This window comes from Dipteris shenzhenensis, chromosome 24, assembly GCF_047967505.1.
Source record: "Dipteris shenzhenensis isolate YYH24624 ecotype China chromosome 24, Dip_SZ_1.0, whole genome shotgun sequence".
Classification (NCBI taxonomy): domain Eukaryota; kingdom Viridiplantae; phylum Streptophyta; class Polypodiopsida; order Gleicheniales; family Dipteridaceae; genus Dipteris; species Dipteris shenzhenensis.
This window is the reverse complement of record NC_141619.1, coordinates 47413820-47437610: the sequence shown is the minus strand read 5'-3', so window position 1 is coordinate 47437610 and position 23791 is coordinate 47413820. Positions and strand designations below refer to the sequence as shown.

The following is a 23791-nucleotide window of genomic DNA, read 5'->3' as shown; positions in this document are numbered from 1 at the left end:
CTTCGTTATATGCTCCATGGAGCGGGCCTGTACTGTGCTTCACGTAGATTTACGGTAGATCTACAGTGGATATACGTCGTCGTCTTCGTTATGCTCCATGGAGCTGGCCTCTACGGTGCTTCACGTAGATTTACTGGAGATCTACCGTAGATATACGTCGTTATCTTCGTTATATGCTCCATGGAGCCGGCATCTACTGTGCGTCACGTAGATTTACTCTACATTTCCAAGATCTACCGTAGATATACGTGCGTTGTTTGTTGCTCTCCATGGAGTTGGAGCTGACCTCGACGTCGATCATCGTTTTCGTTGCTTGTTTCTACGTCGTTGCTTCTTCAGCTCCAGCACCTCTCCTCGCTCTGCGTGCCCTTCTTCCTTGAATTTCTCCCCCTCCCCCCACGATCGCCTTCCGCTCCCTTCCCAACACCCGTAGCTCTCATCTCCACCTCCAGCTTCACCTCTTCCACAGATGTGCTTCTCCAAATGCACCCTCTGCGAGACCCTCGTGCCTCCTCTATTTATGAGTAGCCATGGCCCTCCCTATCTCCTTCCTATACCTTTCCAAGGCTGCGCCTGCTGAGCCTTGCCTGCTTTTCGTTTCTTCTCATCTCACAGAGTGGCGTCCCTGCTCGGGAAAGCTATGCATCGTGTGGAAGCCAATCCAAACAAGGAGCATTTTGTTGTCGACTTCTTTGAGAGCAAGCCTTGCTACAAGGTGACGAACCTTCTCCTTTTTGTCTTGATCCTTACAAGGACCAACGCGTCCTCTCTCTTTTTCTATCTTCCTTAGGAGCAACACCAACAGACACCCTTATAGGACACGATTCTTTCCATATTTTGACCATTCCTTCCGCTTAGCACGTCAAAACTTCTCCCCGTTTGCGTTACAATCGACAGCATTGGCGTGGGAAGAGTATGGGATTACATAGTCACAGGCGATTCGAGGGTCGGATTTCATTCCACCCAAGACCTACTATGAAAGGGATGCTATCGTGCAAAGAGTGTCACAAATTCCCACACAAACATCTTTTCAGGTTTCAGCCAATTTCCACTCGGACACTATGCCATCTTCCAGGTTCACATTATGGATTAGATGACCTGCTCGGAAGCCTCTCTTATTGATAAGGTTATGACATTATCCTTATCCTTGAGGATAATTCCAAGCTCACGTCCCTGGCTAATCATTGCGTGCTGGTGCGCCCCCGAATTTGTGGGATTCCAGTCTTATTTGTGTGGAGCTCGGATCTTAGAGCTAGCTGATATCCTCATAATTCTTTCCGTTTAGGTGTGCCTTATTGTCCTAAAGCATTTTGGTCTAGGCTTTGGATCTTTACAAGTATATGGTGTGGAGTACTGTTTAGGCAGCCTTTTCCAACAGCGCTAATTTGCTCTTCAACACCAAATCTCACATGTAAACGCAGTGCAAAGACGTTTGTATATTTTTATATATATGTGCGTCGTCATATATATAAAAATATACAAACGTCTTTGCACTGCGTTTACATGTGCGTCGTTTGTGAGGGCGTATGCTCATATTTTTATATATATGTGCGTCGTTTGTATATTTATATATATATGTGCATCGTTTGTGAGGGCGTATGCTCATATAATGGTCTGCACCCAATTTTTCCCAATTGCAGTTGGTCTGGATGACAGAATCGCTAGTCTTTGCTATGCATGCAGGACAGGGTCGATGTTTTTTAGCTGTGTAGGTAACAATATTGAGAGTAAGAACTGAAGGTTGGGTCTTAATTGACATGATGATGTTGGGGATATTCTTGGATTGATTTGTATGCATACAAATCTGTGGTTTATTTTTTGAACCTTGGCAGCTTGCACATTGTTATCAACTAGGGTAAGGAGATGAATCAAAGCGAAGCATTTTTTTGTCGTTTCTCACAATTTGCACTTCTGCTGTCCCCTTAAAATCATGTGTAAGCTCTTCCAGAAAAGAGATGGTATATCAATCCACATAAATTCTAAAATTTTTAAAATGTCAAATATCTGGAGTGGAGGTATATATGAGCCATGACTAATATATGGGTTTATCAGTGAGGGAATTATCAATCAAACTTTTCAACATTTCAAGCACCAATCTTGGATCACAGTGTATCTTGGAACATCGACAATAGTGGACCAAAAAACTAGAGGAAGTAAAGAAGGCTAAAGGCACAGAAAAGGTGGTTGAACATGATGTGACAGAGGAAGCCTCAACATAGAGGGTATCTCCACTCTGGGAGATATGGTACATTAGTGATATACTAGTATCCTTGAGGAGTCCAACGCGTAGGTCCGGTACTGCCCTAAAGAGATCTTGAGGACTAGGGATTTCACAGCATAATCATCACATGTACTCAAGCATGTCACTACTCACATTAGTATAATTAACACACTATTGTAATGCTCTCCTTTCTACGTAGCGTTTAAGGATCGGCACAATATTTGTTTGTTACATTGCTTCCCATCTGCTATTGCCCCGGAACTGTTAGATACTGTAGCATGTTTTGGACTGCCAGCCTCCAGGCTAGTGGAATTCCTTTCATGTTGTTGCAGTGTTACCTCTTCTACCTTTTTTTACAAATAGCAAAATCCTCTCGTTGTTGAAAGTTGTAAAATTTTGTATACAGGACCTCTCACAACCGTGGCTGTATAAGAAAACGAAGTGTCTATGGAAGCTGTTTGTATTGGTCTTTCTTGGTTTCTGCGGGGTGTATTTGTGCATAGCTGGAGTTGAACATCAAAGCCTGTACCACAAATTCAAAACCAGGCTACCTATTGCCAAGAAAGCAGGGTTAGAGAATTCTTGTTCAAAAAGGAACATCAACTTAGCAAATGGTTTGCCAGTACATTACCCTCGGCCAGTGACTTATAATAGGTATTACTGTCCTCCTCCTTGGTATGAGTTTTCAAAGAAATCCACTGCTTAAAGGAGCTCATTTCTGTATACCTTGTTACAGGAAGGATTGTAGGTGCACACCTGTACATTATTTTGTCATTTTTTCCATGCAAAGATCAGGCAGTGGTTGGTTTGAGGCATTACTAAATAGCCACCCAAATTTAAGCTCTCATGGAGAAGTTTTTACGGTGAATGGAAGACGGAGAAACATATCAACGATCAAGAAGACTCTGGATACTGTGTATAACCTTGATTGGTTCAGTAGTGCCTCCAAGAATGAGTGCACTGCTGCTGTCGGGATAAAATGGATGCTCAACCAGGTATGTAAATGTTTTGTAATTATTTTCCTACTGTTCTAGGTGAAAAAACTGGCCGAAGGGAACTAAGATTTCAAATTTGTAGGAATCGATAGTGTTAGTGTCTTTATGCCCCAATTACAATTTGGCATTTTCTTGGTCGGTCAGTCCAAACATGAGTGGAAGGATAGCGTGAAGAAGTTGAAGTTCAGGCAAGTCGCTATTATGATTTCTAGATAAGATCAAGTATATATATATATTACAAACTATGTATGTTGAGCATCTTCAGCACCCTCGTGAAGAATTTCCTTTTATAGAAATATCATCAAGATTCGCGTGGTCAATCCAAAAATAAGTGGAGCCAAGCTACAATGGGTACCCGTAAATTTAAAGGCATGAAGGAAGTTGCAGGTCAAGTAACCGAAGTAGGTAAGCAGCCAAGCTATAATGGGTACATGTAAATTTTTACGGCGTGAAGGAAGTTGCAGGTCAGGCAAAGTAGTGCAACTTATAGAATACATGCCTCGAAAGAAGCTATATGACTATTATCATTGCTAGATAAGATCAAGTCATATTACAAACTATGTAGCGTAAGAGTCGCTCAGTCTTGAGCATCTTTAGCAGAAAAATATAATCAAGATTTGTTAAGTTATTTTAAAAAAAATTGAAAATCATTTACTCTTAACTCTGTTTAAGTCGCTTACAAACGCCTCTATTTTCTTTGTCAGAAATATCCTTTAGCATAGAAATATCATCAATATTTGCTTACTAATTTATTTTTAAAATTTTTTAAAATCATTACTTTTAATTCTGTTTAAAGTCGCTTACAAACTCCCTCCTTTCCTTAGTTCTTTTGCTTGTTTTGTAAAAGGTTTGATTTTAAAGATTGGATTTATTCTTTTCTTACCGCGGTATTGTTTAAAAAACCACTAGATGCTGCCACTTGGCAGCCAAGCAAGCATAGGTGTGCCGAGTTTGGGGGTCCCACACCCTGCCTCCTAGCCACGCTGCCTCCTCCATCACTCAAAAGAGCCGGCTGGGATGATTGAGGAGGGTCTTCTTCTTTGTTATATTCAAGGATCCTCAAGTGCCTTCATAGCTTATGGGATTTCTTTCTTTCACTTATGTACGCATGTCATCTGCACGCTAGGGGCCTCAATACCCCTCTCTTTAACAATGCCCACATTTATTTTTCAAGGTGCCACACCAAGGCCATAGGCCCATATTTCCAACACCCCCCCTCCCCCCATGGGCCTAACACCGTGAGAGAGAGAACGGGCTGGCCAAATATCGCTGGCCACCCACACAGGGCAGACCAGCCTTCAATTCTGACCGGGCACGGTCAGACAAACACATGGCAACCACCCACATAAATCAAATGCAGCTGTAAAGTTCACAAACAGTTCACACAAGACCGGACTGATGCAGGCCATCATACTTTCCGTTCTGGCCACAAAGCAGCAGCTGCCCTCCACTGCAGTTCGAGCACAACATGGGTCGCCACTCCCAAGTATGTGCAGTCACTGTTCAACTGCCACGCCAGAGTCATAGGTCACGCCACAGAGCCGCAGAGTAGACATGTCACCACCACAGTTTGCAGGCCCGCAACCTGCTCTGATACCATGTTTTAAAAACCACCATGTTACGCTCTAGCCGAGGTAGCATGACCTCGGAAGAATCAGTCGACATTTCCCTTAAAGGATCTATATTTGTAATATATTTGTTTGCGCTTCATGTAAATGATCGGGAGGGAATTAATGTCAAGGTCCTAGGTGAGGGTTGATAGCACCAGACTAGGTGGATCTAAGGCTAAGGGTCTAATGCAAGAAATGTGCCTAGGGGCAAAGGAAACTAAAGCATTCCAAGAGAGGGGTAAAATGTTGCATTAGTAAGACCCTATGATGATGGCATGTGGCATCTAGATCCATCTAGGGAATTGGGGCTTGTTGGAGTTAGTGAGATAAGAGAATGCACTGTTAACGTATGGTTTTGAATTGGAATTCTCAGTTGGTTCTCACGCTTCAGCAAGAAAGGCTGGGTGGAACAATAGTGGTGCTTCTCCCGTGATCTGCCTGTAGTTAGTAGTTAGTGTGTTACAATTGGTATCAGAGCCCAGGTTAGAGGATGAGAGGGGATTCGTGATCTACGATGAAACGAAAGACCTGAGAAACAGACGGTGAATTAGTACGTGACGGGCATCGTGATGAACGGGTCTTTGATCTTTGGTAGCGGTTAGCAGGCGTGGAGCGCAGGCACGTGATACGATACGTGGACTGTTCGTGAGGTTTGATCGACGTTGGCCTACGCAATAAAACAGTTAACCTCCACGTTTCTGAGTTGTTGCTGGAACGAGGGATCCCGTAAGGCAGGTTGACGTAGATAGGTGTTGCTGCCCGTGGTCTACGACGCAGTGAAGGCTTAACAGGACGACTCTGCTACTCGTGACCTCCATGCGACGGACGTAATTGACGAATTACGGATAATGAACGACAACGACGTGTTTGCGCGTGGTCCTCCCGCACTGATCTTAGTATTTGCTCGGGCCTGACAGGGGTTCGTGTGACGAAGGCCTTCGACATGTTACGTGGCTGTCTGCTGTTCGCTGGTCGTTGGTAGAAGGTGTCTCTGTTGTGGCGAGGTGGCCTTGTTGAAGGCTATTGGGTGCATAGAGAAGCCTGTGGAGGTCGGTTTGTAATAGTTGTCGACCTGCTTCCCTAGTCTTACGGTCAAAGCCCTCCAACGCCACGCAGGCAGCTCGTAAGCTGAGATTGGATCGAGAGGCAGAGACTTATCATTTCGATCAGAGAGCAGGCTTCGGCGACTCGAATTGTGATGTAGAGCTCACCCCCTGTCGCGCCCAGGAGCTCACACCTTATCTGGCAGGATTGCATTACTTGAGGATGCCTTGCAGCAGTTATTAGCGCAACAGTTACAGACAAATGCATGGCAGACTGAACTTAGAAGAGCAATATATAGTATGTTTGCCAGACCTTCTCGAGAGGAGAAAGGAAAGGCTCCAATGGAACCGGAGTCTAGTATCCATACGGTCAAGCCTAGGAAGGCTAAAGTACCAAATATTGCCAATTATAGGCCGGAAAGTATTCTGGTCGGATGAACGACCGTAGTTCTGATGTCATTGAGACCTGGTTACACAAATGGGACGAAGCGTTCGCCATTTGTGAAATTAGGAATGATATCAAGAAGATCCGCGAGGCCACCCACATGTTTAGTGAGGCAGCGGATCGGTGGTGGATTAAGCAACAAAAAGATGGTATAGTATCCACTACTTGGGAGGGGTTTAAAAGAGAATTCAGGAAACACTTCTTACCTCCTGACGAAGCATCCTGAGCTTGGGATTAGTATAGGAACCTTCATCAGAGAAATTTGTCAGTGGTAGAATACACTGATAAATTTCGAGAGAGCGTAATGAAGGTTGATGAACCCCTGCCTCAATCAATCTAAGTGAAAGATTTCATATTTGGATTGAATGATCGGATAAAAATGGAAGTTCGGGCTAAGTACGCGAACACGTTGGATGATGCAATAGCCATAGCCCTGAACTATGAAGATGCCAAGGGCAGCAGGCCAAGTGGGTTTGCACAGGTCGGAACCCAGTATGGGTACCAAAAGAAATCTGGGTTTAAGAAGAAATGGATTAGTAAAGGGGGTGGTTCTCAGCCGAGTGGTCAAGCCAAGCAGGCGAAACCAGCTGAAACTCCTAAATCAAGTACCACCATTGGGGTGAAGAGGAAAGTAACACCAATGGCAGCCCGGGCTTGGTCTAAGTCTCCCTTAAACCCAGAGCAGAGAGAAAAAGCGAGGAGAGAAGGCTTATGTTTCAGTTGTCTTCAGCCTCATTAGTGGAAGGATTGTCCACATAATAAGGATCGTCAGAGGGCTGAGATAGTAGTCTCAGAGTGCGACGTGGAAATGGAGGGAAGTCCCAGAGCGGAAGAGATGCAGATTCAGCTAGCGGGATCTTCTCAGAGGTCAGTACCTTGTTTGTTATGTGTCTGTTGCTAAGCTAGTAACGAGTGCACATGATAACATCCTATCTAAGCCCGTAGCAACGGGGTATACAGTCTTTAATGATACGGAGTTAATTAAAATGAAAGGGCAAGTGGCCAATCATGATGTCATTGTGTTGTTTGACTCAACGTTAACTCACAATGTGATTAAATCCAAGTTCGTGAAGAGGCTGAAATTAAAGACAAGTCCATCAGACTATGCGTATACAGTCAGGATGGCCGATGGAAGTTCAACTGAAGTATGGGACCAAAGGGTTACCCAGTTGGAGCTTCGTATTCAGGACTATGCTAAGAAGCTTGATTTTGAAATGACCAAGCTTGCTCATGCAGATATAGCCCTGGGTATGGCGTGGCATTCTAGGAAGAATCCAGCCATTGATTGGAAAAAGCACGTATATCAATTCAAGATGAATGATGTGCTTTATGTCTTGCGAGATGAGAAAGATATACCTCAGGGACCGTTGGTTTCCGTGATGGAAATCCGAAAAGCTCAAGAAGAGTTTTTATTCCTTTGCACAGCATCGGTAGAGCCGGTTGATGATTCTTCGGCTAGCAGTGATGTTACGCAAAGTGGTGAGATGGCCAAGCTGGCTAATCTTATAGCAGAGGAGTTCTCTGAATGTTTTAGGGATGAACTACCTTATGGGTTACCTCCAGAGCGGAATGTTCAGCATAAGATTAAACTGATTCCGGGGGCAGAACCTGTAAATAGACCTCCCTATAGAATGAGTTTTACTGAAGAGGCGGAGGTGCGTAGACAACTGGAAGAATACCTCAAGTTGGGGCAGATTCAAGCAAGTTTCTCACCTTTTGCTTCGCCAGTGATATTAAAGAAGAAAAAGGATGATACGTTTCACCTTTGTATAGATTACAGAGCATTGAATAATATCACTGCTAAGCACAGGTATCCGATGGCTTGGATTGATGATTTGCTAGATGCATTACATGGAGCCGTGATTTTCAGCAAGATAGATCTTAAGTGTGGCTACCATCAGATCCGGATTAGAGCTGAGGATGTGCATAAAACCGCTTTTAGAAGCAGGTTTGGTCATTATGAGTTTTTGGTAATGCCCTTCGGACTTACCAATGCTCCAGTGACATTCGTCATGCTTATGAACGATTTACTACGTCCGTATATCGGAAACTTTGTAGTACATTTTATTGACGATATTCTAGTGTTCAGTAAAAGTATTACTGAGCATCGTGAACACTTGAGAATAGTGTTCAGTACTTTGAGGAAAGCCAGTCTTTATGTAAATAAAAAGAAAACTATACTGTGTATGATTAGGCTTGAATATTTAGGATTCATAATTACTCCAGAGGGGGTAGAAATAGATTTAAAGAAAGTGGCTGCAATACTGACTTGGCCAATCCCTCAGAGTCTGACCGCGTTGGCGATCATTCTTGGGATTTGTCCAATTTTATACAAGGCATATCAAAGGATATTCCGAAATAGTATCGCCATTGACTGATTTGACCTCAGATAAAGTACCTTTTATATGGGGCTAAAATCAACAAGAAAGTTTTAACACCATAAAACAAGCTGTGGTCACAGGACCGGTGTTAAAAATAGTTGATCCCCAAAAACCGTTGTTCCTAGAAACCGATGCAAGTGGCATTGCGGTAGGAGCAGTTCTCCTTCAAGAGGTAAGGCTAGTAGCCTTTGAAAGCAAGAAGCTTTCTCTCTCTCAAAGGAATTGACCAACTCATGAATTAGAGTTGTATGCGGTTATTCATGCTTTGAAAACATGGAGGCATTATTTGTATGGTTCAGAGTTTTATGTGGATGTGGATCATGATACTCTGAAACATTTTTGTAAACAGCCTGACTTGTGGGGCCGCCAAGCTAGGTGGGTAGAGCTCATGCAGGAGTTTAATTTAACGATTCGGTACCGAAGAGGAAAAGATAATAAGATTGCTGATGCGTTGTCTCGCATTATGCACAATATGAGTTTCACGGTATTAGAGAGTGCTCTAATCACCGAGATCAGAGAAACTCAAAAGGTGGATGAGTTTGTCCAGAGTCTATGGCCTAAGGCTCATGTGTTAAAACCCGGGGAAAATGAAAAGGATGACCTAGCATCTAGAAAAGGCCAAACCTATGCAAGATATACCATAAGGAATAGTATGCTGAAAAGAAATGGCAAGGTTGTAGTACCTAATTAGAATGATCTCAGGCAGAGAGTCATTCGACAGTGCCATGATAGCCCGTGTGCGGGACACCCAGGGGTCGAGAAGACATATGATCTCGTGAAGCGAGATTTCTTTTGACCAAAGATGAAAAAGCATATTCATGAATATGTGACACGGTGTTTCTCGTGTCAGGTAAGTAAGGCCGAGCGGGTGAAGCCACTCGGACTTTTACAGCCCTTGGAAATACCACTAAGTAAGTGGGAGAGCATCTCCATGGACTTTATTGTAGGGCTGCCTACGACACAAGGAGGGTATGATTCTATCCTTGTGGTGGTTGATCGTCTAACCAAGATGGCTCACTTCATTCCGACTAGAGATTCTGTTAGTGCCCCGCAAGTGGCAGATTTGTTCATTAGACATATATTTTGTCTGCATGGATTGCCTAGATCCATAGTGTCAGACAGAGATGTCAAATTTACCGGTCATTTTTGGACAGCGGTATTTGAGACACTAAGGACTAAGTTGGGAATGAGTAGTGGGGATCATCCTGAGACAGATGGTCAGACAGAGAGAGTCAACCAGACTTTAGAGGATATGCTGAGGGCATATGTGTCATTGAGGCAACATACATGGGACAAGTGGTTGCCATTGTTGGAGTTTGCCTAGAATGATAGAAAACATTCCTCTACAGGGTTCAGTCCATTTGAGCTTAACTATGGTTATAGACCAGCAAATCCAACTATAGTTGGAGTACCTCAGAAAGTGCCTAGTGCCGCGAACTTTGTGGTTCAGATGCGGGAGATGCTAGCACTTGCGAGAGCTAATATCCGCCAGGCTATGGATAGAGCCAAGGTGTATGCGGATGAAAACCGGTCTATAAGAGTATTTAAGGAAGGAGAAAAAGTTTTTCTCAGAGTTCCTTCGCACTCGAAGTCGTTAACTTCAGCACAGGTGTGTAAGGTGCACCCGTTTTTTCATGTTTCGCGCTTAAAGAAATTTTTACATACAGGTGACTCACTAATCGAAGGTGTGGTTTTGTTTCAGGAGATAGAGGATAATGCAAGGCGCAAACCAACAAGAATCCTGGACCGAGGAACAATGCAAATATGAAATCGGAAGATACCCACGGTGTTGGTTGCATGGCATGTTCAGCCTCTATCCGAAGCTACCTGGGAATCCGTATACCAGTTGCGGAGAGTGTTCCCAGACTTTATCATCGAGGACGCTGATGTCTGAAGAGGGAAGGATTGTTACGCTCTAGCCGAGGTAGCATGACCTCGGAAGAATCAGTCGACATTTTCCTTAAAGGATCTATATTTGTAATATATTTGTTTGCGCTTCATGTAAATGATCGGGAGGGAATTAATGTCAAGGTCCTAGGTGAGGGTTGATAGCACCAGACTAGGTGGATCTAAGGCTAAGGGTCTAATGCAAGAAATGTGCCTAGGGGCAAAGGAAACTAAAGCATCCCAAGAGAGGGGTAAAATGTTGCATTAGTAAGACCCTATGATGATGGCATGTGGCATCTAGATCCATCTAGGGAATTGGGGCTTGTTGGAGTTAGTGAGAGAAGAGAATGCACTGTTAACGTATGGTTTTGAATTGGAATTCTCAGTTGGCTCTCACGCTTCAGCAAGAAAGGCTGGGTGGAACAATAGTGGTGCTTCTCCCGTGATCTGCTTGTAGTTAGTAGTTAGTGTGTTACACACCAGATGCTGCCACTTGGCAGCCATGCATAGGTGCGCCAATTATGGGGGTCCACACCCCACCTCCTAGCCACGCTGCTTCCTCAATCACCCAAAGAGCCGCCTGGGATGATTGAGGAGGGTCTTCTTCTTTATTATATTCAAGGATCCTCAATTGCCTTCATAGTTTATGAGATTTCTTTTTCTTTCTTTTTTTCAATAATGAGATGTGTGATTATATTATATCAGAAAAGAACGTAATACATCTTTATATCTCTTCCCTGGTACTCCGAAAAGGGAGGGACATATAAACAGAGATATGGTCATATATATGAATATAACTTCCAACATTAAGGCTATCATCTTCTCAGCATCAGAACAAAGGAGAGATATTTGCTCAATCTTCATCTTCTTCCTTGAGGGCCACTGTGTCGAGTTGACAGACCACTCCGAGAATGATTGTGCCTGGGATAACAGGAGGGAGTAAACAGCCTTGGCTGGTTCTTGCTCTTCGCCGGTCTTATGGGATTTCTTTCTTTCACATATGTACACGTGTCATCCGAGCGTTAGGGGCCTCAATACCTTTCTCTTTCCACAATGCCCATATTTATTTTTCAAGGTGCCATGAGGGGGTTAGGACCACACCAAGGCCATATGCCCATATTCCAAACAGGTATATATATAGAAGGTAGGGTCCTAGTCACTAATGGAACTGATGTTCACTTACCCTGTTAGCTTCTACATCTTCAGCAGGAACAGCTGATTTTGGAGTGTTACAATCCAACCTATATTTGCAGTCTCGTAAAGGTCATGCAGAAGTGTCCAAGATTCAGCTGAATATGCAAAATCATAAGAATGCCTCAGCATCTCTGAGCACCCACTTTCTCATCTAGATCTGCGCTCTTGATCAATTTGCTTGTCACATCCACTTGATCTGCGATCTTCTTGTCCCCTCCTTGAGCTATCCCCACAAAGCACATGCAATCAGGTGGCTTTGAATCTTGATCTTCCACCTGACATATCTACCTTGCCAAGCTTAGGAGCAGGCATGCATCATGCCATGTCACAGAATGAGATTTAGCTGCAAAGAGAATTCCCAATTACAAGCAGACTGACCTTGTCACAATTCACTGAGCAGAAGTCGCATTCCTCTTCGTTGTCAAAGTCGAAGATATTGCCTTCTCGCCTTCCTTTCGTTCCCCAGTACTTGGCTCACCAGCATGCCTTTGACACCATGTTGGAGAGTCTAACTTTGTATTCTCGAGGGACTTGATACCATGATAGACCTCACACACAGTAGAAGAACAGAGCACCAACAGAAGGATCTTGAACCAAAGAAGTCACTGATGTAGATCCAACTTCATAAAACCAATGTGCACAAGAATAACCTCCCAAACACTCAGATCAGGAACAATAGACAGCAGTAGAATAGCGAAAATATATCAATGTATCCTGTGCCAAAATGGGCCAACACAACATAGCTCTCTCAAAGTCCCATCACATGCAGCCAAGTTACTGTCTAAAAAGCTCAGAGTCTGCTCCTAATTCTCTGCCCTGCACTCCTTCTGGCTATGTCTCACGATGAGCTTGAGCATCCCTTTTGCTGTGGATGCAGCACACATTTCCCATTGCAGGCCATGCAGTAAGTGGCCTAGGCAAGCAAAATCGCAGCAGATCTGCCGGTCTCCTTCTCCAAGATCTTACTGCCCCTACAGCAGCCAATCTCCATCTGCTCCGAGGTTTGCTTGTTTGGTGCATTTCTGCTCATACAGCAGCGATCTCCATCTTCTCCAAGCACTATTTGTTTACCTTTGCTACCCATGGGGCAACCTTCCCTCTGCCCACATGTGAACCTCAGATCCAGCAGCAAGCTGTCCTACAAACAGCCACTCAATCTTCACTTTCTGCTGCCCATATGTCAGCCTTTGTGGGACCACATGGCAGACCATGTGGTAAACCATTTCCTCTTAGATGTATCCATGTAGCATCCATATCTGATGCTTACTGAGCATCCTCTCATACCCCTCAATCGTATGCGAATAGCACACTCCTAGGCTCTCCTTTGCAGGTACTATGCCCCTGAGCTCTCCTCATTTTGGAGCTTACAGGTGGGACAATGAACCATCTATCCAGCACAAAGCTTGTTTAAGGCTAACATGCTGCCTAACATAGTTGAATGGGTAGGCCAAATGCATATGACATCATTACAAGTCGAACTAAATATTTGTGAAGCAATGGAACGGCCCAAAAGACTGGTTGATGAGAACAGTTCATAACAAGCATCTGAAAGCGAGAAGGTGTTTTTAGACTGTTGTAGTACTGTCAGTGTGACGCTGTTGAAGATAAATGATTGCAGAAATCAAATTTAAAATGTCTGCACTATTCTATGGCCTGTCTAGTGATCTTTCTGCAACATGTTTGGCTGGAGCTCTTCAATTAATTGCTGAAGACTTCAAGTGAGTATCCTAAATGCCCTCACTACTAAATGGGCTGTTCTGCTGATTCTCACCAGGATTGCAGCAACAACACACGTGGCTGTAGCTCTTGAATCTATGGATGAAAAATATAGCTTCTTCCTTAAGTAAACAGCGAGCAGTTTGGTGGGTGAAAGAAGAGAAAGGGCGGTCTTTCTCTTGGCAATAGAGTGGAGAAATCGGTGTAATAAAAATGTCTTTCCCTCAAGTCAGGCTTCTAGGAAGGTTTAGAAGGTTTGATACCATGTGGAATAATGAGAGGACGGCAGGTTTCATCAGTAGAGAGCTCGATGAAGAATAATGAATTCTTCTATTACAGAAACACGTATAACAGGAGCTTTGGAGAGCAAGTACAACTGATGGGAGGCTTAAGTGCCTTGAATGATAGTGATCAATCCATTGAATTTTAGATGTGAAGTGTCTTGGAAGTTCTCATCTCTAGAAACTAAAAGGGGGAAAATGAGGGAGATGTCCAATAAAGGTCTCAAGAGTTCTGGACAGATCTAGCCTTCCGTCTACAATCCAATTGTGCATGCCACTCAGCCAAATTTAGAAGATATGCCAATGAATAAGTGGTTGCCTACCATTTGTAGCATCCTTCTTCTGCACTCGTTCTCAAGCTATAGGAAAGTTTGCCCTTTATGGTTTCCAACAGTTCACGTGTGGAGGTTCCTTCTTTTTATTTGTCTTATTCTACAGTTAAAATTCAGAGCATGTTGTTCAGGTCTGTTAATATTATTTTTCTGTTGCATTCTTGAAATTGGTGAATGTTGTCATTGTCTTTTCGCTGCAGGGTGTGATGGAATATAAAAGAGAAGTGGCTGCTTACTTGAAGGACAGAGCAGTCTCTGTAATATTTTTATTCCGGCGGAATCTTTTGAAGCGATATGTCTCTATTCTAGCAAATACCTTTGATCAAGAAGCAAAACAATTGAATGGAACACATCAATCTCATGTGCACTCCAGAGAAGAGGTAGCATGATACATTGCTAGATTCTTCTATAAGCTGTGTGTAACATGTACAGATAATACCGCCACCGCTGTGGTTTGCATCACCTTTTTTACCATTAAACTACCAGTTTTGAATCTAGGGGTTGTGATTGAATCAAATTCTCCATAGCCAATGTAGACCTGCACATGTACATCATTTGTTAGACTTTGAGAATTTTTGCTGTACATACGAGTCTGTGTTATGGTGCCTTATTTCTTATCTGGGTTTTGTAGATCTCACATGTATGTTTTTAGGATCCACTCATTTGATTCGTTTCTCAAGTGCTTTTCTGCTTCTGGATTGTGGTGTTGACTTATATGCAGGCAAATGTGCTTGCAGCATTCAAGCCATCAGTGAATTTGTCATCAATTCTCTCTTACTTACACCGCATAGAGGAGATCATGAATGATGTACAAGCGTCCTTTAATGAGACACGCCATATGAGATTATATTACGAGGATCTTGTAAAAAATCCAGAGGTGAGTCCCCATGTTCTCTGGCAGTATCAAATTTAGAATGACGTGCATGGAAGACATACTAAATTTGGGTTTTGCGACAGGTACTACAAAGTGCTCAAGAATTTTTAGGTCTCCAACCGAAAAACCTTGAGAGCCAACACATCAAAATTCACACCCTGCCTCTTATGGACCAAATTGAAAATTGGAGTGAGCTTTCTCGACGACTCAAGGGTACAAAATATGAGTCTTTTCTGAATGAGAAAGACTACTTGTGAAACTCGCTTTGTGACTTGTGCTATAGTCAGCACCTTTGGTCATCAGTTAGTACAAGGAATTTTTAACCTTCCAAAGTTTTTCAGCATGTAATATCTCACTTACAGGAAATGCCATTATGAAGGTTACACAAGGAAAATGCCATCATGAAGGTTACACAAGTAACCTCCCTGAGTAAAATAAATCGTTCCTCCAAGAAAAACTGAACTTAGATGTTCCTTTCAAGTGTATTGGTTCTGCAAATAATCTTCAGGAAGAAATTAATGGACGCTGGGGCGATGTTTTGGGTGTCCACCCATGAGATACCAAGGGTCTTTGATTTTGAGGCCAAATTTCGACCCATGTAATTTTGAATGTGCCAAATGGTGCAATTTTGTTACTTTATTCTGTGAGAGCCACTCTTTTCAGGTTTTCTTGCTGATAGGTTTTAATATTTTTAGTTACTGCAAACAACCAGGGACAGAAATCAAGATTTGTTCATTCTTCAAGCATTTTCGTTCTTGGGAGTCTTCCACTCCATGTATATGACGTGTAAGTTGGAACTCTAGTAATGAAATTGCAAAGTTTGCAAAGGGTTCATGCGAAAAGGCTATACACGCAAGTGTTGAGGGGTTGTAGACAGCGTTCAAGGTTTGCACTGAGAGGGTTGATGGGTTAGAAATGGAGTTTAAAAGTTAGAAAAAGGTCTCGGGAAGGAGTGATGGGAGACTTCAAATAGTGCCAGACGAGCTGCAAAGTGAGGTGGAGGTGTGAAGTGAGGACATTGGGATGCAGCTAGCTTACCAAGGTGCAGCGACTCTTTACATGGTCCGTAATCAAATACAATAACTGCTTCTTGTCGACAGCACCTGTCCCTGACTAAAGTCAACCTATAAGAATGGTCCATCCTCCCCTCCCCATTCATCACCTGCCGCTTCCCTCTTTTTACCCCTGCCCCCCAACCCCGCGCCCCCCTCACCCCCCAAAACAACAATGTGGATTGCCAGCCTGGACCATTCCTCCCCGCCCCAATCTCCTGCCCCTTCCCTCTTTTTACCCGCCCCCCGAAGTTCAATCATGCACTTGCCCTCTTCCTTTTCACCCCTTTTGTTTTCTCCACAACTAATATGTGCCTTAATTAGTTGTGGAGAAAAGAAGAAGGGTAAAAAGGAAGAGGGAAAGGGCATGATTAAAGTAGGGTATAAATGGGAGGGGGGAGGAGTTTAAATTTAAGGATATTCGAGGGTAGGGGGCCTTAAAGAGGGATGCACATGAGATTCGGGAGAGGCGGAAGGACCACTTTTGAAGGAAGTGGGGGACCACTTATGAAGGGGTATTAAAGAAGAAGGGACCTCCTAAAGGGGAGGGGGAAGGGGGACCATTTATAATATTATGGTTAGCAATAGCATATAATATTATGGTTAGCATAGGCATGCTATACAACACTATAGCTTAGTGGTAGGGCTCACTTTTAAGAAAGGTAAGATTTTGGGTTCGAATCCTTTCTTCAAGGTTACTGTGCCCATAATATAATGTGCACCCTCTTAGACTTATATTAAGCTGTGTTTAAAATAAATTAAGCTTAAATTAGTCTATGACAGAGATTAATTAGCCTCCTAGGCCTAAACAAATAGGAATAAAGTAAAGTGGAATGTTTCCTCAACTAAATAAACTCCGAATTTTAGTTCAATTGGGAGACATAGAAAAAGATTGTCCTAAGTTTGTCTTAATTTGGCAAATTAGGATGCTTTCTAATGCTTTAGAAATCATTGGAAAATCACCCAAATGTCCAAAATTTAAGACATTCATATTGTTAAGCCATAGATGTCTTTAAATGTTACTTATTTTTAAGATTGGTTTTGTGGACCTAATTTTGACTACTTTTGCAAAGACAAATTCCCTTTCTAGGCCATAGATTGCGACAATCATAGGCATTGCTTTGCATAAGACTTAAAATCTAAAGATAAAGAGAAGCCTTTGTGTAAGATTAGGCTCACCTGATGTGAGACTGACTATCCTAGTCTTTGTGTTTGTTTCCTCTTATCCTCGAGATGTGAGCTCTTGTGAGCTCCAGTCCATCCTCGGCCAAGAGAAAGCGTTCACAGCCACCGCAAAGTTCGCCTAGGAAAGTAGTATAGAGGGCTGAAGATTCGGTAGGTGAGCCGTCGATTTCGTTTGCAGACGTAGTTAAGACGGGACAAGATGGTTCGCATGCCATCGACCTTGCATGTTTGGAGCATGACTTGCAAAGAATCAATATTAGGAGGTCGACATTCAGCTGGAGTCATTGTGCTGGGAGCACAACAGATTACTCGACTGCGGGTTGTTCATGCTTTTCATGGGAGGGGTTCTTTTCATAAGACTGGCATTTCCACTACTTTTGATTCATCATCCCAGATTGGTGCTTCTAGTTGTATCATTTGAGCATCCACATCTGGCAACATTAGATGTGTTGTTTTACAATTGTCTATTGTAGCCAACGTCTGTATCCAATTGTTGATGTCACTTTGTGTATCCCCTTATATGGGCTTTAGTGCATTGGTAGGTGCATTGGTAGGTACAGGGGATGCATGATTGGTGGCTATAGTGGAAGAAGTGTCTTCAACATTTCTAGGAATAGTGGGCTTGATTTCCCTTGTTCCCAGATTTCAACAATATGTGGTATACTGTGGCACCCTTGGGAAAATCCAAGATAGTAAACTGGAGTGTGAATCTTACTTCATCAATTTTTGTTGACACATTGTCGATGATACCCAATGGCTTCATTTTCATGTGGTCAGCTAGGGAGATGTTAAATGTGGCCTTCTGCCTTAAAGGTAGGCCCCATTTTTCATATAGCTCTCTTGCCTGGATGTTTACTCCAGCTCCACCATCCATTATTGCCAGGTATTGACCAAAGGCTTTATGCTCCAGCAGGATGGTTACATTTTTTAAGTTATCACGAGCATCGAACTTTACCGAAATTACCTTTTCCTCTTCTTCAGGTGGGGGAAACTATTGTGAAGATTCGATCCATCCCTTGAAACTATCCCACATTGTAGGGCAATTTCTTAGTAAGGTCGCAATTGGCATTGTGACTGGGTAGCTTATCAAGCTTGCTGGTGTGGTGCCATCCAATTGGGGATGTTTTGCATATTGCTCTATTACTCTTGGAAGTTGTTGGGATCAATCACTGTGTCAATGCTGGGTGCTAATGGTGCTCTAACCACTGCTTTTGCATCCTGCCTGGCTCAAATTTTTATTGTTCTTGTTGAATCCATTGCTTCAAGGCTTGGTAGCGTGTCTTTTTAGTTTTAGCATTGGGGTGTGCTTCCTTGGCTCCTTGGGTGGCACTTTCCGTGGATGTGCTAGGCATGGTCTCATTGTTGTGGGATTGGCATGGCTTATTTTGCTAGAGGGCTCATTGCTTTTTTAGCAGAAAGGAGTTTTTGACATTCCGCTTCTTTCTGTTGTCGTGTTATGATCAAGAGTGGTTGTGATGCCACACTTCATGTTGCCACGCTATGATTTTCCACACTTATCATCCCCAGGGGTACTTCAGGTTTTACTTTCGTGGTTGGTTTAGGCTTTGTTCTTAGTGGGCAATCCATGGAAGCATGCCCAACTCCGCATTCCCTACACATAGGTTGGAATAAAATGGGGTTACCCTTGTGTGGGCATTCTGCTATGCGGTGGTTTTCTCCACAACCAAAACACTTGATAGGCATTCGATATGTGGTGGGTCTTACTTGATTTGCATACATCGGGATGAGTCCTTTAGCACCATCCATGTAGTACATAGGGTATTCTGTTTCATACTCATAGTGAGGTTCCAACTATTCACGTTGGAGTTGTTGCACCGAAACTACTGAAGCAAGATTGGGAGCCCATGGATATTGTAGAGGATTGGGATTCCTCATTAGTTGAGGCACTTGTGTTCTCATCGAGAGTGGGTTGAGACATGGCACTTGTGCAGTAGGTGCAAGGTACCAATTGTACATTGGGATTTGCAGTGGCTATTGGTATTGTTGGGGCTAGGGTTGTGCTACCCTCATATTGTAGAAATAAGTATTTACATCATGCCCTACATCATTGCAAATGGGACACCATAATAGTGGGGGCTGATCCACTTCTAGTGGGTTTAGTCTGTTCGTTAAGATTGGGCATTCATTGGCTGTATGGTTGGTGTGGGCACCAAATATTTTCTCTCCGTGGGTACTGTGGTGGCTTAGAGACACACACCTTTTGCTCGATGGCCTGCATGATTTCATTTTTTACTCTTAGGGCCATGGTTTCCACTCTGTCCTCGGTGGTGCGATCTTTGTGGGAAGTGCTTCCCTTCTTTTAAGATTTCTTGTTGCGATGACTTGATCTATAGCCATCACTATCATTGTTAGAATTAGTCATGCCGTCCTTAATGCCAATTGTAGCTTCATGAGCGTCGCTGAAATGTGCATAGCTGCTGACTTTTTCCATGTCCTTGCGAATGTATTTTTTTAGGCCAGAGATGAACCATGCTATGAGGTACTTGTCTGGATAGGGATCACACTTTGCTATTAATCTTTTCATTCTTCCCAGGTATGTTCTAACCTTTTCTTTCTTACACATATCTATATTGCCGAGTTGTAACACAGGGTCATCTTGCAGCCTTTCTATTTGGAATCTTCTTTTGAATTGGTCAAATAGCAATGCCCATGTGGCTCTCTCCTCTATGAGAAGGTCGAGGTACCATTCCAAAGCCTCATCAGCTAGAGCCATCGGAAAATAGGCGGCTCCGGTTTCATTTGACTGCCCGCCTCTCGCACAACATGCTGTGTCGAAGAGTTGAAGGAATCTGGCGGGGTCCCCTCGTCCATTGTACTTTGGCATTTCCAATTTACAAAAGTGTCATCTGCCATTGTTGTTTTTATTGTGGTTGCATTGTTCTTTAAGGTGTTCTGAAGGACTTTGATTGTTGCTACTTATTACTTCTTCAATTGTTATGTCCTCCATGCTGCTTCGATGGTGAGAGGTTAAATTCTTGAATAGCATTGAGGGCTGAGGAAAGCTCGCGAAAGTATGCAGGGGCTAGTCTTCGTCTAGATCTAAGGTGCATACACAATGCTTAAGTGTATCCTTTAAGTGAGTGCCTTTGAATTTGAAATGCACAATTGATTTTGACCTTCGTAGCCCGATAATGGCAAAAAATATGCAATCGATGAGTCAAAATCATAATGGCAACTACCGAGTTTGAAAACAATGGTAAAAAGACTTAAACATTGTTAGAGGTGCGTTTCTGTCATAGGAACTGTCATGTTAAAAATGTGCTTAGGATTGTACCGCATGAGTGGAAAAATGTGTTGGTGCAGACGGTTTGTTAATTGGAGGTCATGGTGGAATCTTATGAGCGAAATAGTTTAAAAAAGAGACCAACATGGGGGTGCAAATTGACGTGTTTTGTGGATGCCTAAATGGTGTGGGATTGGATGGAAAAAGTTTTCGTGGCTCAATGGTTCCGTGTGTGAAGTTGTGGTTCAATCTGGGTCCAATTCGGGTCCCAAACGGGCAAGATATGGATGCTCAAAGTTAGGGGATTTGAGGGGCTCTTTTGTCTTTAGGTTCAGTGTGAATGGTCCTAGACCTTTGACCTAACTAAGGTTGTTAGTTAACTGCTAGTTAGTTTGGACTCAATTACTGTAACTGGTCCTTAACGTAACCTAGTTTATCTAACTATATCAGCCAGAGTGACTGTAGTTAATCCAACTAACTAAAGTTAGTTACTAACTGATCCACAGTTAACTTAGCCTAACCTAGCCTATAGTCAACTAACCTAACCGTTGGTCAACTAACCTAATAATAGTTAGTTTCTTTTGGGTTTGGGAAGGGGGGGTGGCGCGGCGACGGGGGAGGGGGGGTTGGAGATGTAGGAGGGGGGAGGTTTGCGGTGGTGGAGGTGGGGGGGGGCACGAAGAGAGGGAGGGAAGAGTGTAGTGTGAAGGCCTTTAAGGCCTCCTGTGCCTTAGGTAGGGTGTTGGAGCACCCCTTGTCGACGGGCATTGGTGTCACTGGCAGGGCCACAATAGGTTGTAGGTGGGGCACGGCTGGTGGCTCTATCGTTGGCGGTTGGCTACGCCACCGCTAGGTGGTGCTGCACGTGCTGCTAGATGGTGCTGTGTTCACCGTCGACTGGTGTGCAGCCTAGCCTTAAGCCAAGGGCTAAGCCCTTGCTTATTAGATAGGGGCAAAGGCCCTTTAGTAGGAGGTGTGGAGAGTAGGTCGGTTGGGCAGGGTAGGAAGAGAGAGAGAGAGAGAGAGAGAGAGACAGAGAGAGGGGGGGGGGGAGGGAGGAGGGGGGGGGAGAGAGAGAGATAAAGGGAGAGGGGGGAGGAGAGAGAAGAGAAGAAGAGAGAGAGAGAGAGAGAGAGAGAGAGAGAGAGAGAGAGAGAGAGAGAGAGAGAGAGAGAGGGGGGGGGGGGATGGGGGAAGGAGGAAAAAGAAAGAGAGAGAAAGAGGGGGGGTGGAGGGGGTGAAGAGGATGCATGGAGAGTGGGGGCATTGGAGAGGGGGTGGAGGGGGGGAAAGGCAGTGGGGGTGGAGTTGGACGGGGGGGGAGGTGGAGGGGGTGGAGGAGGAGAAGGGGAGATGGGGTGTAGAGAGAGATAGAGAGATGGCGGGTGGAGGGGGGGAGGAAATGGGGGGTGGAGGAGAAAAACGGGAGATGGGGTGTAGAGAGAGGTAGAGAGATGGTGGAGTGGAGGGTGATGGAGATGGGGGGTGGAGGAGGTGGGGGATAGAGAGAGGTAGAGAGATGGTCGAGTGGAGGGAGTGGGGGGATAGAGAGAGCTAGAGAGATGGTGGAGTGAAGGGTGATGGAGATGGGGGGTGGAGGTGGAGGGGGAAAAGGGGAGATGGGGTGTAGAGAGAGGTAGAGAGATGATAGAATGGAGGGTGATGGAGATGGGGGAGGTGGGGGGTTGGAGGAGATGGTGGGTGGAGGTGGAGGGGGAAAGGGGAGATGGGGTTTAGAGAGAGGTAGAGAATGGTGAAGGGGAAAAGGATGGTTACCTTGAGTGGGGGAGATGGGGGATGCACGAAAAAAGTAGAGGTGGTGGGGAGGAAGATGATCGGAGGTGGAGATGGAGATGGAAGGGGGGCTGATAGAAAAAGTGGTGGTGGAGGGGGGCTTGATGAAAAAAGTGGTGGTGGTGGAAATGGTGGACGGAATTTGGAGGATGAAAAATAGAGATAGATAGAAAATATGGAGGCTTAAGAGAGGGAAGTGGCTAGCAAAAGTGGGGGGAAAGAAATGAGGGGGGTTGGTAATTCTTTCATAGGATATGGGGGAATTAAGGGTTAATTTTGGGTGTTTAGTGTATTCATGTGATTTTGTAAGTCAACATTATCCTTTTGCATCATTTGGAAGCATTTCTTCACTCCTTTGCCTTGAGGGATGTATCTTGAATGGTTTTTTGAAGGGGGTTCTTTTTCACACATGTAAGCACATGCTCCTTTTTCGCTTCAAGCGCTAACCTCCCCTGCAGCGATGCCAAATGTTGTCTCTATTTTACCCAAGTGCAAGTTTTGAGGGTGTTGGTCACCTATAGTCGTGTCATTGCTCATTGTAGCATAGATGTTCACAAGTGTAGCATAGGTCCTTGGGTTGTGTTCTGGTGAGAGGTGTAGGCTAAAGCATGGAAAGCAGATCTCATGCGCACGTGAATGAGATACAGGGATTGATTATAACGATTGATGGATACTTTCTCCTCCATGGGAGTTCAAGGGTTTAGAAGTGGGTTTCAGGGTTCGAAAGGGGGATAGGGTTGAGAGAGCTAACTAGGAGTTCTAGGGGTTAGAGGGGGTTGCAAGGTTTAGGAGGAGTCCAAGGTTGAGGGATGGAGAGCTAGTCTCCTTTGCAGATTCGAGGGGTAAGGGTTGAGGAGGAGGGACAAGGAAGGAGGAGGAAGAGGGAGGAGAGTGGAGGAGGAGGGAGGGAGAGGAAGGAGGAGGAGGAGGGAGGAGAAGGAGGAAGGAGGAGGAGGAGGAAGGAGGAAGAGGGAGGAGGGAGGAGGAGGAGGGAGGAAGGAGGAGGAAGGAGGAGGAGGAGGGAGGAGGAGGAGGAGGGAGGAGGAGAAGAAGGGATGAGGAGGGAGGAGGAGGGAGGAGGAAGGAGGAGGAGGAGGAGGGAGTACAAGGGTAGAGAGTGCAAGGGTAAGGAACACGATAGTGTAAGAGAGCATGGACACAATGGAGATCAATCGCATGAGCACAATAGTGAGCTTGAACACTGAACCCCAAAGAGTGGGAGCTTCATTCCATTGAGAGATATTTATACATGTTGGTCTCTACACAATCCGTAGGTACCTCCATGGTGGGACTCTTTTGTAGGAGACCTTTTGGACAGGAGTCCTTGGATAGGAGTCCCTCCACTTTTGGGGGGGACCTTTTGGGTCTCTACACAAAGTGGGGGGACCTTTTGGGTCCCTACACAAAGTGGAGGGACCTTAGAAAGTCTAGGCTTTTAGTCTTTCTCTCTCTAGATCCTGATTTTGCAAGTATGATTGGATCTTTCCTAGAGAGGATTTTGGCTATTCTCATGCTTTCAGATTTATCATATCATCTT

The 23791-nt window shown here is 44.3% G+C and overlaps 1 protein-coding gene across 1 annotated transcript; it reads left to right on the top strand.

Moving 5' to 3' along the window:
• The first annotated feature begins 279 nt into the window (after window positions 1–279).
• Window positions 280–15459, top strand: LOC147886692 (uncharacterized). The gene is made up of 6 exons (XM_087395609.1): window positions 280–715; window positions 2628–2875; window positions 2958–3216; window positions 14306–14485; window positions 14827–14982; window positions 15063–15459. The coding sequence occupies exons 1-6, from the start codon at window positions 641–643 to the stop codon at window positions 15234–15236; spliced, it is 1092 nt and encodes a 363-aa protein (XP_087251735.1). The 5' UTR covers window positions 280–640; the 3' UTR covers window positions 15237–15459.
• Window positions 15460–23791: the final 8332 nt, after the last annotated feature.